At 34.6% G+C, this 15516-nt stretch overlaps 2 protein-coding genes across 3 annotated transcripts in view; one reads left to right on the top strand and one right to left on the bottom strand.

The window, feature by feature from the left end:
- LOC113706697 (uncharacterized) overlaps nt 1-4236 on the top strand; it is a 33657-nt gene extending 29421 nt beyond the window's left edge. For both annotated transcript variants that reach the window (XM_072061259.1, XM_072061260.1), the window contains exons 5-9: nt 597-672; nt 2854-2969; nt 3151-3240; nt 3328-3459; nt 3746-4236. In XM_072061259.1, coding sequence (XP_071917360.1) covers nt 597-672; nt 2854-2969; nt 3151-3240; nt 3328-3459; nt 3746-3880 — 549 coding nt within the window. In that variant the 3' untranslated portion in view covers nt 3881-4236. The remainder of the gene's footprint in view (nt 1-596; nt 673-2853; nt 2970-3150; nt 3241-3327; nt 3460-3745) is intronic.
- A 1028-nt stretch (nt 4237-5264) lies between these two features.
- On the bottom strand, nt 5265-8150 carry LOC113704530 (disease resistance protein RPM1-like). The gene has a single exon (XM_027226425.2). The coding sequence runs from the start codon at nt 8148-8150 to the stop codon at nt 5265-5267; it is 2886 nt and encodes a 961-aa protein (XP_027082226.2).
- Between the last annotated feature and the right edge of the window lie 7366 nt (nt 8151-15516).

Below are 15516 nucleotides of genomic sequence, written 5' to 3'. Positions count from 1 at the left end.
TTGAGTATTAGCATCTATGCTTCTGCTTGCTGATGGCTTCTACAGCAACTAATGCACTTTTGTTCATTTGTGATTGTTGTAATTTTGTCCTTATACTGAACTGTTCACCAATTAGTAGTCATCCAAAGGGTGAAGTCATATCAGTCTTCCATTCATTCAAGAATACAAATTAGTTCAGTATAAAAGGGAATCGACGTAAACAACATTATAGTTAACATATCCATGATCTTGGTGATGGTTTAACTGGAGCCAATCAACATTGAGGATTATATGGAAATTTGGATCTAAACATTTATCTAGTTTGTTTAATTTATATTTTGATATTGCATAAATATTATACCTTGAGATTTGGTGGATCAATTTTGTCATATGTTTTTGAACCTTAATTTCATTTTAAATCTTATATACCAAGGTGGAGTTGATTGTAAATATGCTTATATGATGAGTTGTTACTATACTCGTTCAATTGGTAGGGCTCCAGTTTTCTTAGCCCTTGCTTTAGAATCCGTGTCAAATTTTGTCTACTGCCTCTCAAAGAACTACTATTGCTTTTGTAACATTCCTCATTTTTGAAGTTGTATTATGCTATGATGCAGTTAGGACCTCTTGTCAGTCAAATATTTCCAATTATGGAAGCGTCTCCAGTATATTCATTCACTCGAAATGCCTCAGGTTGATCACAGTGAAAGGTTTCTTAATTTTCTTGATACTTCTTTAAAATTAAACATCATTAGTTATGTTGCTTTAGCTACTCATACATCAATGCTGCGTTAGTCTAATAGAAATCTTTTGAATCCCAGGATTAATTGTATGCTCTTTACAAAAGCGGGCTACTGAGAAATTGCCAAATCAATCCCTCTGTTGTTAATATAATCACCATTGACATTAGCTTTGATGAGAAACAGCGTGGCTTTGTTTGGACTCTTGAAGGTCATTTTTGCTCTCACCTTCCCATGATCTAACTTGTAGTTTGGGTTAGGTGGAGGAATTTGTGTTGTAGACTGATGAGTATTGGTGGAGTGCAAGAAGGGATGGGGTGGTAGGGAATGTTCCTGTTCTGTTTTATTTATCTATTGTAAATTGCAGTGATAGTGTAGAACTATTTTCTTTGAGTTAGTCTAACTTTTTAGGGTTAAGTTCTGTATAAGGGTGTTAAACAACAGAGTGGAAAACTGGTTACCTATGAGGTGGTTTATATAGAAGAACTCTATTGACGGTCATAGATAGCTCAAGAATGAGGGGTAGGTCTTAGGCTTTTCAGAAACTAGCAAGGCATGCTGTAGAAATTGTATCCTACAATTTGTGTCGACACAAATACTTGTGGAGCTACTAATGTGTGGATATCATGAATTTGTAGCCAAATCAAAGCTTCTAGTTGTAGGTACCAACTTTATTATCCACAGATTGACGATCTGCACTCAACATGGTTGCGTAGTTTTCTATCTGCACTTAATTGAGTAGTTCGTCTGACTGTTGTGACATTCTTGCCAATGTTTATTTACCTTTTTCATTTTCTCTTCTATTCGGAAAACGAACCTTCTGTTAATGTAATGGAGGATGAGTACATCTACCGTATTGGACAAAATTTGAATAGGTACCACCACTTTGATTTAATCTTATACTAATTCCCTGTCCTGTGCAACTCTTTGGATTCCTGAAGACCAATTATTTGGAACTATAGTTTGCTGAAGTGTCTCTACCCTTGATTTCCTTATAGATATGCTAAAAGAGAATCTTCGTGCAAATGTTATTTTCTGAGGCCTTGAAACATACGCAAGATTACCCAGGCATACAAGTGCTCTTTGGTCCTGATTCCATTTTAATGCTTTGAAAGAGGCCTCAACAATATCTGCATTAAACAGAAAATGGGACATTATTTTATTCCACTTACACTAAAAAAAAGAGACGTTATTTGACATGTTGCAGAGAGTGTACTTCATTGCAACTTTCAAATGTTAATACGTGCATTTTCATTGTAGATAGCAAGTGTAGCAGTAACAACAAAATATAATTTTTTCGGTTTGTACAAAACTTAATAATTAGAAATTAGAAAAAGAAAATGAATTATTAACTATAATTGAATTTGTACTCTTGCATTTGATTTCTTTTTCTTAATTTTGCAAATGTTTACTAACAGTTAATTCCTTGTGTGGCCTAAACATTATTTTCCTGAACCCACCCTCTCTTTCTGATTGTTGTGGTGTCTGCACATGCGAGGCTGTAATCTACGAGTCCTCCTAAGTCCTTCCTTCACATAACCCACATAATGTTGTTTCTCAAGTAGTGTATTCATTTAATCCTTGATCAAGCTAATGGTGCATAAAGCTTTTATAACAATGCGATGCCGAATGATGCTTGAAAACTGGGCTTTATCAAGAAGAGAAACTTAATGCATGAAGTGTTTTGATGTCAGGCTTTAGATCATCTAAAACATCGGTCTTCTATTTTGTGTCGAGGGAGTAGAATATTATTTTTAGGGTCTTAGGGAATACAGAGATATTTACTTGCAAACAATGTTAGGTTATATTTCGTGTACTTTATTATTCATGAAGAAGCAATAGAGCACAAGAGTGACAATTACCAAGTTTTGAAATTATTATTTTTGAAACTTTTATTAAATCCTCCCCAAGTTTCACAATTACCAAATATAAGGTATCTCTGTAAACCAAGGCAAGCCTTCAAGTAGTAATGAAAATATCCTGGTACTGGTTTTAAAATCAAATTGGGATTTTTTTCATAGGTATGATACAATGCTTCATTTGATTGAAGACATATGGCTGATTTGGTTGAATAATTGCTTGTGTCATCTTTCTGATTCTAATGCCTTCTCCTGTCATTGATACTAATATACAGCAGATGCATGGAAGGTACTACTTGATACTTTTGGAACCATGATTCCAGATTACGATCCAGAAGTGGCAGTGTCAGTCAACAAGTTTGTTGATCAGTTGCCGGCTGTTTTTAATCAGGTGACACCCCACTTACATGATGATGTCTATCCGACCTGGAAAACAAATCCTGCCACCTTTGTGGCTGAACATGTCTATATCTCCATCATTTTTCTGTCAAATGGTGAAATGGCTTTGTCGCTCTTTCTTTCTTCTGGTCATTCTCTAATACTCAAACTGCCTCAAATGGATGTTACTTCAGCTTGCTGAAGGAATTTCGGAGTTCAGGCCAACACCCTCTGAGAATCTTGACTGTTTCCAGAAGTCATACAATGTTCAGCATACATTACTGGTTTGAGCATGTTATTCAAGTACCAGAATTGATTGAATTGCTCCAACTTCAATGTTCACTTTTAAGTCTATCTGATTCTTTTTTCAGGTCAAGTTCAATGTTGATGCAATTGATCAGACTGATCTCCTTGAAGAGACACTGAAGCCTCGAGTGGAATCTATTGGTGGAAAACTACAGAAAATAATATTGAATGGAACTCATATTACACCTTGCATACAGGTATGCTGCAGTAACTTTGTGCTCCTTTTGTATCATAATCTTTAGTCCTTTGCTTTCTGGGAATTTATGCTGACATGTTGTGCTGCGCCTTGTATCTTGTGCCAATTGTGTATGTATTACTTAGCATGATCTTTAAGTTACTTTTGATAAAAAAAATTGGAAAGTGGCACGGTAATCAGAACAATCAAGATTCAGAAAATGACATGGTCAACGATTGTTCTCTTAACTAAAATTTCTTCTTTTTATTCTCCATTTATGCTGAAATTTTGTTTTGTTGGACGATCAGGAACCTAGATGGCAAGTGGGAGATATATACTCGCCTGTAGATGCTGTTGCTCAAGGCCTCAAGACAATTTCTTTGAATGACACTAGAGTCCTCACAAGAACAATTACAGACTGGTTTAGTCAACTTGAAGGATAGAGACACATGAATCAGATCCATGATGCGGCAATATCTGAATCGTGTGAATCCTTCCTGGTATTGGGTTGACCTTCTTCCCTTTGAGTTGTTTGCATAGAATTTTTCTCGGAAAGTGTTGCATGGAAAAGCATCCTACGTTTGCATAGAACTTTCTAGGAATTTGCAGGGAAAACCATCCTATGATGCATAGGATGCAAGGAATTTGGTTAGATATGATATAAATACATAATTTTGATAGTTGTAGGCATCGTTACAAGTTACATGACTTGTAAAATATAAATCTCATACACTCTCTCTAGAGTTCTGCACACACTCACACAGATGCTTCTTCAAATGGCACGTCAACATTTAGCTTACTTTTGGTAATTGATACCAACAATCATTTGCTTTCTATTTGGTACACACTGAGATTTAAGTGGTAGCCTTGTGCATAGTTTGCAGGGAGGGGCAGACTGTACAACAATCTGAGATGCTTTGTCATGTCTTGTGTAATCTTTTCCTTTAGGTGTATGTCTTTTGCAGCGTGGAAAAAGACTATTTTATGGCTTTTCATCAAAAGCTGCATGAAAGTTTAAACAGGCCTTCAGTAATTGAAGTAATTTGAGCTCTATTAGATCATAGATTTCTTGTCCATCAGTTGCACCAACGATCACTGGCACGAATTGCATCTATTGAATGAATTGATTTAGGGCTAAGCAAAGAATAGCCGCACAAGGTTTGAGGCTTTATGTTTCTAGAGTACTCTCAATTCTTTCCTGAAACTTCAATATTATTAATCCGAGGCCATAATTACTAGACCTGAGCTTTCCTATTTCTCTGTGTTGTTCAAGGACTCTTCCACTTCCAACACGTTAGTTTGTTATATAACGCCATGGTATTTGTCGAGAAGTATTTGTGTTTTAAGGACACTAAAAGTCTCATTTGGATTGTTATTTTCTAGAATTTTTATATAAAAATGCGTTGTAATGATTTAATGCATGTGTGATAAAAAGGTGATTAAAAAATATATTCACAAAAAACTTAAATTTTTTTTTTTTTGGAGAAAAATTGCTTTCCAAACAAAGCACTATTATTTGCTTTTTTTTTTATACTTCCGCATTCATCAACAAATACGTCTGTGTGATGTGGGCTTCATGTTTTAATTTTGAAATTGTGTGCAAGATGCTAAGGCACTTCTAACCTGCACCCTCTAAATTATTTGCTAAACAATTAGAGAAAAAAAATAAACAAGCAAAAACAAAAAATATAGAGTGCAATACCATATATAAACAAGATTATGCAATACAATATTTATACAATAAGATAAAAGATAAAGCAAATTATAAACTCAGAAGTTACAAACAAACGGACAAAAAACAAACGAAAAGAAATAGGAAGGAAATATTTACATCTTCTTCCCCCACAGCCGGTGCAGTCTCCATCCCTCCTCATCTGTCCACAATACAATGACAACTTCAGAAATGTGTGCAATTTTTCTATAATCTTCAGTCTCTTCATTTAGATTCTCTAGCTTCTCCATCAGTTGAGAACTCAACTCAGACAAATACAGCTTTCGAAGATTCCTTGAGTGCTGAATTCCCAAAGGTAACTCCTCTAGCAATGGAAGTCTATCCAGAAACAGTACGTGGAGATTGGGTAATGCACCGTCCTCCACTTTCAGCCATTTTAACTTCTCTAATTTCTCTAGGCACAAATCCTTTAACTTCGGGAATCCTCCAGCCTTGAAACACAACCCCTCTCCTTGGTAAGATCCAAAAAATTGAATAGTTGCCAAATTTGGCAAATGGCGGAGGGGTTCAAGCGGATCCTCTTCAACCCTTAAACGGCTCCACCTCAAATCTATTCTTACCAAGCTTTGAAGATGAGCTATCCATTGTGGCATCTTTTCTAAGCGGCCACGCAATATTAGCATACGAAGAGATTGGAGAAATGAAGAAGGCATCGAAGATGAAAGAGAATGTTGTTGTTGATGATAATGATCCAGATCCATTACCTCATAACCAGCACCATCATTTCTAATTGAAGCAATGTGTAGTTGCCGAAGACTAGTGAGGGTGGCAAGGGAGGAGCAGAGCTCCTTTCCATCTTCTCTTCTCAGATTTGAAATCCCTAACCATCTTAATTGAGTCAATGTTCCTATCTCTTTAACTATTACGGATCCGCTACTGGCATCTATGGTTGTTAATGATTGTAGTGCAAGAAGCCCTCCCAATTTTGATGGAGCTTTAAACCCATGATATCCATGACTCTCATCAGAAGAATCAACTTTTTTGAATACCATAAGATGCTCAAGCTTTTGTAGCTTCAGGATTTCCACGGGTAATTCCTTGACTTCAGTTTCACGCAAATCCAAATACTCCAAATTTCGAAGCTTTCCTATGAATTTCGGGACTGCTTTAACCCCTGTCCTACATAGGTTCAGATGCCTGAGATGATACAAGTTGAAAATCTCATTTGGGAGTTCCTCCAATGTCTTTTCATCACACAAATCCAAAACCTTTAACAATCTGCCACTCTTTAAAACTTCTGATAACAAGGCTCTGGATATCAGTGGATTCATGGATTCAATCGTAATAAAGGATCGAAGGTGGTTAAAGCTATAACATTGGCTTTCTTGGTGCTGCTCGGTGTTGTTGCTGCTACTGTGGACTACCAAACGGCGTACCTTCTCAGACAACCACTTTGTGTATTGTCCAGTAGTAATTGCGATCATATTTTGTTCCCTTGCCTTGGAAAGAACAACTTCTCGCACTAGATCATGGATTCGACAAGCGTAGGGGATTCCTTCATACAAACTTTGAGTCACTTGAATTAGGCTCCTATTGACCAGTTCTCTGAGGTAATTGTAGCCTACATCTTTCATTGTCATTCCTTCTCTCTTACCCACAAATCTTTCAGCTGACCATAATTGAACAAGTCTGCCACAACGTATTTCAAAATCCTCTGGATAAATGCTTAAATACAACAAACAGGACTTAAGATGGCAGGGCAGATCATTGTAACTGAGAGAAAGTATCTTTTTGACCCTGTCCAGCATACCAGAGCCTTCTAATTCACCCGCTAGGCTGCGTCGAACCATCTCCCATTCCTCTGAAATATTCAAGTCTTTCAAAGCCAAAAGCCCACTGATTGCAAGAACCGCAAGGGGCAATCCCTGACATTTCCCCAATATACCTTTTGCAACATCTGTTAGATGGGCAGGACAACCATTTCCTTTGAAGATCTTGTTGCAAAATAGGGTCCATGAATCCTCGAAAGACAGGGGCACCATTTTGTAGACATAATCTTGAGATTTGTTGCAAGATGCAGAGGCTACATCGGCTTTTCGTGTTGTTAGCATGACGCGATTGCCATAGCCATTTTCGGGCAGTGCAAATCTAATCGCATTCCAGAATTCCACATCCCATACATCATCAAACACAATTGCATACCTTCCGGCTTGTTGAAGAAAATCTTTAACACATTGTTTCAGCTGAATTGCAGTCATTGTCTCAATCGATTCTGGAACTGGTTTCTTCAAATCATTGTGTAACTGCCGAGTCAAGTCTTTCAGGAGCTCCTGGAAGTTGCATGGTTGAGAGACAGTTACAAAGGCACGAACTGGGAAATGCCTTCTAATACCTAAATCTTCGTGGACTTTTTTGACTAAGGTAGTTTTTCCGAGTCCTCCCATGCCAACCACAGAAACGACTTTGAGCTGGGAATCATCCCCTTCGAGTAGTTGAGAAATTAGCTTTTGTTTGGGGTGGTCAATGCCAACTAGTTCAGCTTCTTCCACGAGAAGTGCATCATCCCTGCTATAGCGCCATGTTGTGTTGTTAACAGCAGCAAGAGACTCCGCCGCTTGGGTAGTACCGCCGAATTCTGATTGGTATCTCTGATGCCCTTCAGATATATTCTTTACTCTGGCCTTGATGCTCTGTATTTGCTCAGCAACCTTACGACGAGCTCGCAAAGTCTTCACGGAGTTGAAAATTTTCCTAACAGAGCCATAGAACCCTGTTGCATGATGGTGAGCAAAGCGAGCTACGAATTCATCAAGAACATCTTCAGTGTCATAAGCTGCTTCTCGTACTTGCTTGATCCATTCTTGCATCCTGGGATCTGCATCTTCTTCCTTTGTTTCTGCCACTCCCAGGAAAGATCTCATGTGCCCCAACTCATCGCTGATGAGTTGAACCTCTTGGCGAAGCCCTCCCAATAATCTGCCCTCTTCAAGCAGAAAAATTGAGAGCTGATCTAACACAAAAGAGAGAACTGTTTCTGCCATTTTCAGCCCTTTTCTTTAACTTGGGAATATCAGGAAAGGAAGAGAGGCTCCTTGACCTTGTACAGAGAAGGAAGAAATTAGAGTTGGTCATCGGTTCGTAATATGATGAACTTTAATAATGTGTGATTCAGTACTATTGGTCAACAAATCAAAACCGCATTCAGATCTGTTAATATAAAAGTGTGGGGCTGAACTTACAAGTCTTTGATTCTGCAAAGACTTCCAGACAATATTCACATGTGAATCTGTCCTTTACTGATTTACTTATGCAATGATGTCTAATTTGTGGGACAGTTGTGTTACGTATCATTGTGATGACTCTAAAAGAATATTTATTTTTTACAATTACTTATTTATCTTAAATATATTACACTACAAAACATGCTACAGTGAATAATACACAAGTTTTTCTAAGTAATATTCTATCCATGCAATCCCAACTAAAAAACAAAAAAGGAATTCTTTTATTGGCTTTTGCTGTTATTACCTTTTTGCAGATTCCTATATCAAAACAGTTACTTTAGTTAAATATTTAAAATTCACCGGTGAAACTTGTTGCTAGTCATAACTTGGATGTCAATTACTCGAGCTACTTGAATCCTGCGACAACTAAAACCATATTCTTTAATTCTTTTGTAAGAGTTTGTCATCTTGATCCTGTTACTACAGAAGAATTGTCAAAATCGTGTGAAAAAGTTAAGGATGAAATGCTTAGAAAATATATATCGTAATCACTAATCAGAAGAAAGAAATCGGTGGGAAAATGAAGCCATAATCGTCCAAAAAGGAAGAAAAAAACTAAAGCAATAGGATGGAAATTTAAAGAAAAAGGCCAAACAGCGATTTGATTATGAAAGACGAAGCTGCCTTACCGACAAAAGAAGCTGCCTAAAATGCAAAAATGAGGAAATTATCATGAAGACTTTTTTAGTCAGTGGAGTCTTCACTCTTCAGGGATATTTAATTGACTGTGGGTTCTTCGAACGGATAAAGGAGCAGCCATTGCACCATCTTGCAAGAGGAAGATTGTTTATATTTATATGCCTTGTGTTTATTTGTGTGTGTCTCTGTGTGTGTGTCAATGTGCATTTTATTTTAAATTACTGTAATTTTGGGTTAATATTTGCCATGAGGATTTGGAATGATAAATCACGCCAACTAAAGAAAGTCAAAAGTCATTTTTTCACTTTGTTTTTTTAGGGGCACACATTAATAATTTAATATTGTTGGCCATTATTTTCTAAATATATAATAGAGTCTAAGCAGTTTTTAGTCTTACCAATATTTATAAGTTGATTAGCTCCACAAATTTTTGGGTGCATTTCTGATTTCAAGGACATTAATAAAATTCTAATCCATATCTTTCTTTCTTAAAAGCAACCAAAAACTAGAAAAAAATACCATGAGAAAAAAAAGACAAACTGGAAGGGGATAGTTGACAAGTGTCGGGCCTATGTAATAATAAAAATCTATTCTAATAAAAGTACATATTTTGTATATAGTGGTAAGTAGGGTCGAATTCACAGAGATTGGAAAAATTTTGTTTCTTTTAGAATCTAGAGTACGGGAGTTGTTTTAAAAAAAGAGAATAATTAAACAGCTCAAATAAAGAAAAATACTAAATTGATTATAAAGCAATAGAGCAGTACTTCAAATAGGATAATCATAAAGCACACTATTTTTCATTAACGAAGTTACAAAAGTTCCCCACTAATTGCAATGTGCTGCTGTGTTTTATAAGTTCCCAGCTTTTTAACCACTAACTAGACGGAATGGTTCAATTAAATAGCTTTAAAATTTTAGTGGGTCAATCCATACGAAAAAGAGGGTATAGCAAAATTCTGAAGTATTCTAACATTATCCTAAACTTTAGGAATTTTGATTTTATAAGACATTTGTGTGCTTCTTTAAAATCTCGAGTGTTATGCTTCCAAAAAAAAAAAAAAAGATCTCAAGTGTTTTTAGTTTTAGATACATTTGGACCTTGGAATTATTTTATAGGGTCTCGTGCTCTCTCTCTCTTTTGTACTCTTTTACTTGTAGTGATACTGTGTTGCTTCTTCACCCATGATCCACGATAGTGGTTCCTCGGAAGAAAGAAACTGTAGGGAAATGAAGTGTTAATTGTCAAGAAGGAAAGAACACCCTAAAGCAAAATGATGGAAATTAAAAAGAAGAAGCCAGAAAACGACTTGATTTTGAAAGACGAAGGTGCCCTGTCTGCAAATGAACCTAAAATGCAAATTCGTGGAAACTATTAGAAAGACTTAGCTGTCCGTGGGGTCTCTTGCAAAAGTAAATAAATGATGGACGAAAAAGTGTAGTATATGCCTTTTTGTGTGTGTGTGTGTGTGTGTGTGTTTTAACTACTGTAATTTGTGTAATTTTTTGTTAATGTGCCAACTAAAGAATTGAAAGTCATAACTGACAAGTTACTTGCGATTTGATTTTGAAAGTAATAAACTTTGAACATGGGGGACACAATTTAGATTCCATCCTAGAAAATTTTTCACGAACATGGAAGCTAACTATGAACTAAAATTTGCCATTGTGTATTCTTCTTTTGTTTTTGCTTATACAGGAAGCTTTTTCACAAGATTATTTTAATTAAAAAATAAGGATGCTAAAATGAAATCACGAGAAATTCACATGATGAAATGAAGCTAAAAATAGGTATTTTCATGGTAGGTTATTTGTAGTTACAACCATATGATCGCGCTGAAAATTATTGAATATATGATTTTTTTTCTTATTGGATAGGGGATTATTTGGAATAATTACTGTAACACTTTTTGTGATGTAATGTATGTGAGATAAAAAATTGATTGGAAAGATAAAAAGGTGTTTTGAAAATTATGTTTGTGATGCAAACAAATAATTTGAAGCCAAATAATGGCTATCGAAACACACTTAAGTTGAAATGTTTTTGTTGAATCATTCTATGATTCTCTCGTAAGAGCAGCATTTATAATTATTAACCTAGTAAGTTGAAATTTCTCAAATATGGCTCAGGAACTTTTTCATTTTTTACTTTGCCAAAATTCTCAAATTACATGGAAGAATCAATAGTGGTGATCATAAGGAGTTTCAAATTTTATCACTCTATAAGAATCTAAAAATAATTTAGGTGTGAATGTTACAAATCAATTAACACTCAAGGAGTTCATTAAAACTTTGATGGAAGGGAGGAGGAAGTAGGATGAAATTTAACAAAAATTAAAATAATGAAAATTAAAGAATAGGAAAAGAACATTAAATATGCCTTTGCAAAAAGTAGAGTATAATTATTGAATTGGTAGTGATTTAAATTTACTTACTAACGATTGAATTTGAATCTACATCTAATTTAATTAGCTCTAAATAAGTGATCCCATTCCTTCCATTTAATAGTCACTAATTAATGGGTGTCATTAGGTTATCCATTTGAACCTAAGTAGACGGCATACCCAAACTCATTTGTTCAAGAACAAGTTGCAAAATTGGTCACTATTTATAACTATAAATGGGTGGAAAGAACAATAGGATGGCAGTAAATAGATTACGAAATTAGTAAGAGATTGCGCAATTTGAAAAAAGCAGAGTAGGGTGAAGGGAAGGTAGAGTTTGTGGGAGAGAAAAAAGTTGGAGGAATGTGGGAAGTTTGAATTAAGAAGGTAAGAAAGAGGGTAATGAAGAGTAGTGGAATGTTAAGAGAAAGTGGCACAAAGAGGAAGAACATGGAGGGGGGAGGGGGGGGGGTTAATAATGTTGTGTTTGATGCACTTTTAATATTTCTTTAGGTATTTTTGTGATCTTTGTTCATATTTTTTAATATACTTTAAAGTTTTAGACAATGTACATAAATACAATAAAAATTAGATACAAAAGTAGCACTTTTTTTATTTCTTAACTTTTTTTTTTCGTGTAATTAATAAAAAATAATTTATTTATTATTATTATTATTATTATTGTATTAAATATAAATTCGTGCTTAGCATTGGTCAAAATACTAGTTGTGTAATGGGAGTTGGGTACGTGGGAAGCAGTGGTAAAATAGAGTGGAAGATCGGTACAAGTTGAAGAGAAAAGTGCGTAATATATGAAGCCAAAATTTTCAGGAAGGGAATCAAAGATCTGAAAATAATTATAAAAAAAAACAAATGTTCAACCGAAAATGATTTTCAATGAAAATATTTTTCCCATGAAAAGATTTTACATCCAAGCAAACAAACCCTAAAATATGTTGATTTTCTGTGTTCAAATGCCACTACCTGCAAAACATAAAGGAATTGTGTGCACTTAACCCATCTATGTTCACTAGTTAAAAGATCAATTCGTGCATGCGCCCGTAGTTCGTGGGGAGTATTGGGCTTCCATTATGTCTTGTTATAAGTATTATAAATGGTATTCTTATATCTAAACGTTATAAGTATCCCAATTAGTGGATATGGAAACACTGTTCTGAAGATCAACAAAAGGAAAAATCATCCATGCTGGGAAAGCCAAATTCAAATTCCCACCAGTCCTGAATCATTTGCGAGGACACATCTTTAGCTCAACATTTTGTACACTTTTTAGCATGGATGACCTTTTCTCGGATCAAATTAAATGCAGTTAACTAAAACTCTAACAAACTTATGGATTTCATCCTCAAATGCTTGCCTTATCTAATTTGAATCACATTGTTCTGAGTTCTGAAACAGAAGTTGATGGATAACATTCAACCATTGAAAGCTTTCAGAGAATGAGTCATTTCGCTGTGTTCCTTTCCAACAACTAACTCAATAAGCACTAATTCAACATCATGGACATCGATGCTTCTTTAAAGAAGCTGACATCCATACTTTTCACAGCGATTGCTGGATTTTTTGCTAAAAATTAAAAAAAAATGATCAATAAAATTATTACTAGCATTATATATATATATAAAGAGAAAAAATAAGACTAAATAAAAACTAAAAATGGTATTGGGGCAGGACAGGTGCACCTGCGAGAGTAACGAGGTTAGTCGGGATGGGGGACGAGTGAGGATTCCTCCACCTCAAACTCGTTCCATTGCCATCCCTAAATGTATGATTTTGGGACGTGTCTTGAGTTGTGGTGGTTATTAGCGTTAAAACCATTTAAATATTTATTTTACCAAAAAAAATTTAATGGACAAGACACTGAGTATGCCCACTATTTCTTTTTTCAGTCTAATCTTTAGCCTTAATTGCAAAGTTATATATGCTGTTTAAAATTGACCGCAACAAGAAAAAGTTTCTTCATTCATATTAGTACAGAGTTGATTAGTTCATACTGCTCGAGTTAGAGAATTACAATTAATCAGATGTAGTTTGCATTGGACTGTTTGGCCAGTTATTTTGCAAGTGCAAGATTTTTAGCAAGGGAGATGGGACTACTTAGAGGAGAAAGTAGAGTGAAATTGATCGTGACTTTCCTCGCTGGGAAGTAGTACAATAATTCAATGAACTTGGTGGGCCTATAGAAGCAGAGTGAAATTATTGCATGACATTTATGGGTGTGTAGTAGTAATAAACTTTTGAATGTGGGGGACCTAAATTCCATCTTAGAAATTTTTCCACCTGCTGGAACTTGGAAGTTAATTTTGAGGGTACTAATTGAATAAAGTGAAGGTTGAACAATGGCAGTCAGGACCCGAGGTCAGCAGGGACAAAAGATAGAATAGGAAAGGAAAATTTTCGTAGATTATGCACTAAAATCACAGTTATATGAAGATATTAAGCAAGTTTTTTATCAAGTTTATCTGCTACAAGTGTTTTAATAATTTTAACTATAATAATTTTAAAAAACTTCTCAAATTTTTTAAACCATATACTTCGAAATATCCATATGTTTATACACTTCAAAAAATTTTTTTACAACTTCTACAGTAAATTACAATACAAATTTTAGATAAACATCCAAAAAACTCACTTGCCAAATGGGACCTATATGTGATCAAATAGCAACACACTTAGGACGAATGCGATCATTTGCCTGCCTGACTCACTTGGCCGTGATTTTCTAATTCGATTTGTTTAGCGAGTGTCTTGTGGACATGCATTAAAATATATTTCAAGTGTTAAAACTTTAAAAATATAAAATTAATTAATATATATATAAGGAGATTAATTTTAAAAAATTTATAAATGTAAGAAAAAATAATTATTATTGGTGTGTGTATATATATATATATGATAGATTGAGTGAAATATCGGCATGTTAACGAATACAGACAACATTCGTTGCGGAAATCCTTCCTAATTTGCACCACTCTTAGACCCTGTTTGGCAAATGAGTTTTTTAGGTGTTTGTCTAAAACTTTACTGTAATTTACTGTAAAAGTTTTTAAAAAAATTTTGGAAGTGTGTTTTTTTTGAATATTTTGAAGTGTATAATTTAAAAATTTTGAAAATTTTTTTGAAGTTACTATAATTAAAGTTTTTAAAAAACTTGTAGCAGAAAAACTTGTCTGCCAAACAAGGCCATTATTTTCGATTACATATTTTACAATGACCAATGTACAATATATAGATGTTCACTAACTGATCGGGGATGTCGTGAGCCATAGTGATAACTTGAGCTAAAACCACGTAAACATTTATTTTTCCAATAAAACCAAAAAAAAATCACCGAAATTGACATCGAGTATGCCCATTGTTTCTTGTCGGTCCACCAACGTTGACGCTGAGTCTTCCCGCAATAATGTGATGGATGGAGACAAAATAACTATGGCGAGGACTTGAAAAACGATCTGGTGTCCCATGACAAATTTGTTGTGCATATAGTTTTGAAAAATAAAATGAGATATACTTCTACGAAAAGAGAAAATATTGTTTGGAACTTATTTTATAATTTTGTTAATAATCAATATCCATGATCAAAGGAATGGAGACACTAACAAAACATACAGGTAAATCATTAGGAGATCTATGGCAAACGGTTATCAATTAGTACCCAATCCATGTAGAAGGAAAATGTAATTTTTTTTTATTTAGATGTCCAACTGAGGGAAAATATTCTTAGGTCCCTTAACTCAATTTAGTAAGAAAATGTACATATAATCTCATCTTTGGCCTTAATTGTGGATATTTGTTAGCCTTAATTGTGGATATTTGTTACTTAAAATTGACCGCAAGTGGATGGGAACGGCTGCAATGAGGAAAGGTTTCTCCATTCATATTAGTAACGAGTTCATTACTTCAAACTATTTTAGTCTGCATTTAGATTGAATGATTTGACAAAAGATTTGAAATTTTTTCAAAATGTATTTGAATTTATAAATCATCAATTATTTTAGTATTTAAAATATATTTTGATAATTGATACAAATCTAAATACTTCTTAAACAATTTAAACTACTAGAACAATTCAGATGAATTTG

The sequence above is a fragment of the Coffea arabica genome, chromosome 8e, assembly GCF_036785885.1.
Source record: "Coffea arabica cultivar ET-39 chromosome 8e, Coffea Arabica ET-39 HiFi, whole genome shotgun sequence".
Classification (NCBI taxonomy): domain Eukaryota; kingdom Viridiplantae; phylum Streptophyta; class Magnoliopsida; order Gentianales; family Rubiaceae; genus Coffea; species Coffea arabica.
This window is presented reverse-complemented; position numbering and strand designations above follow the sequence as displayed.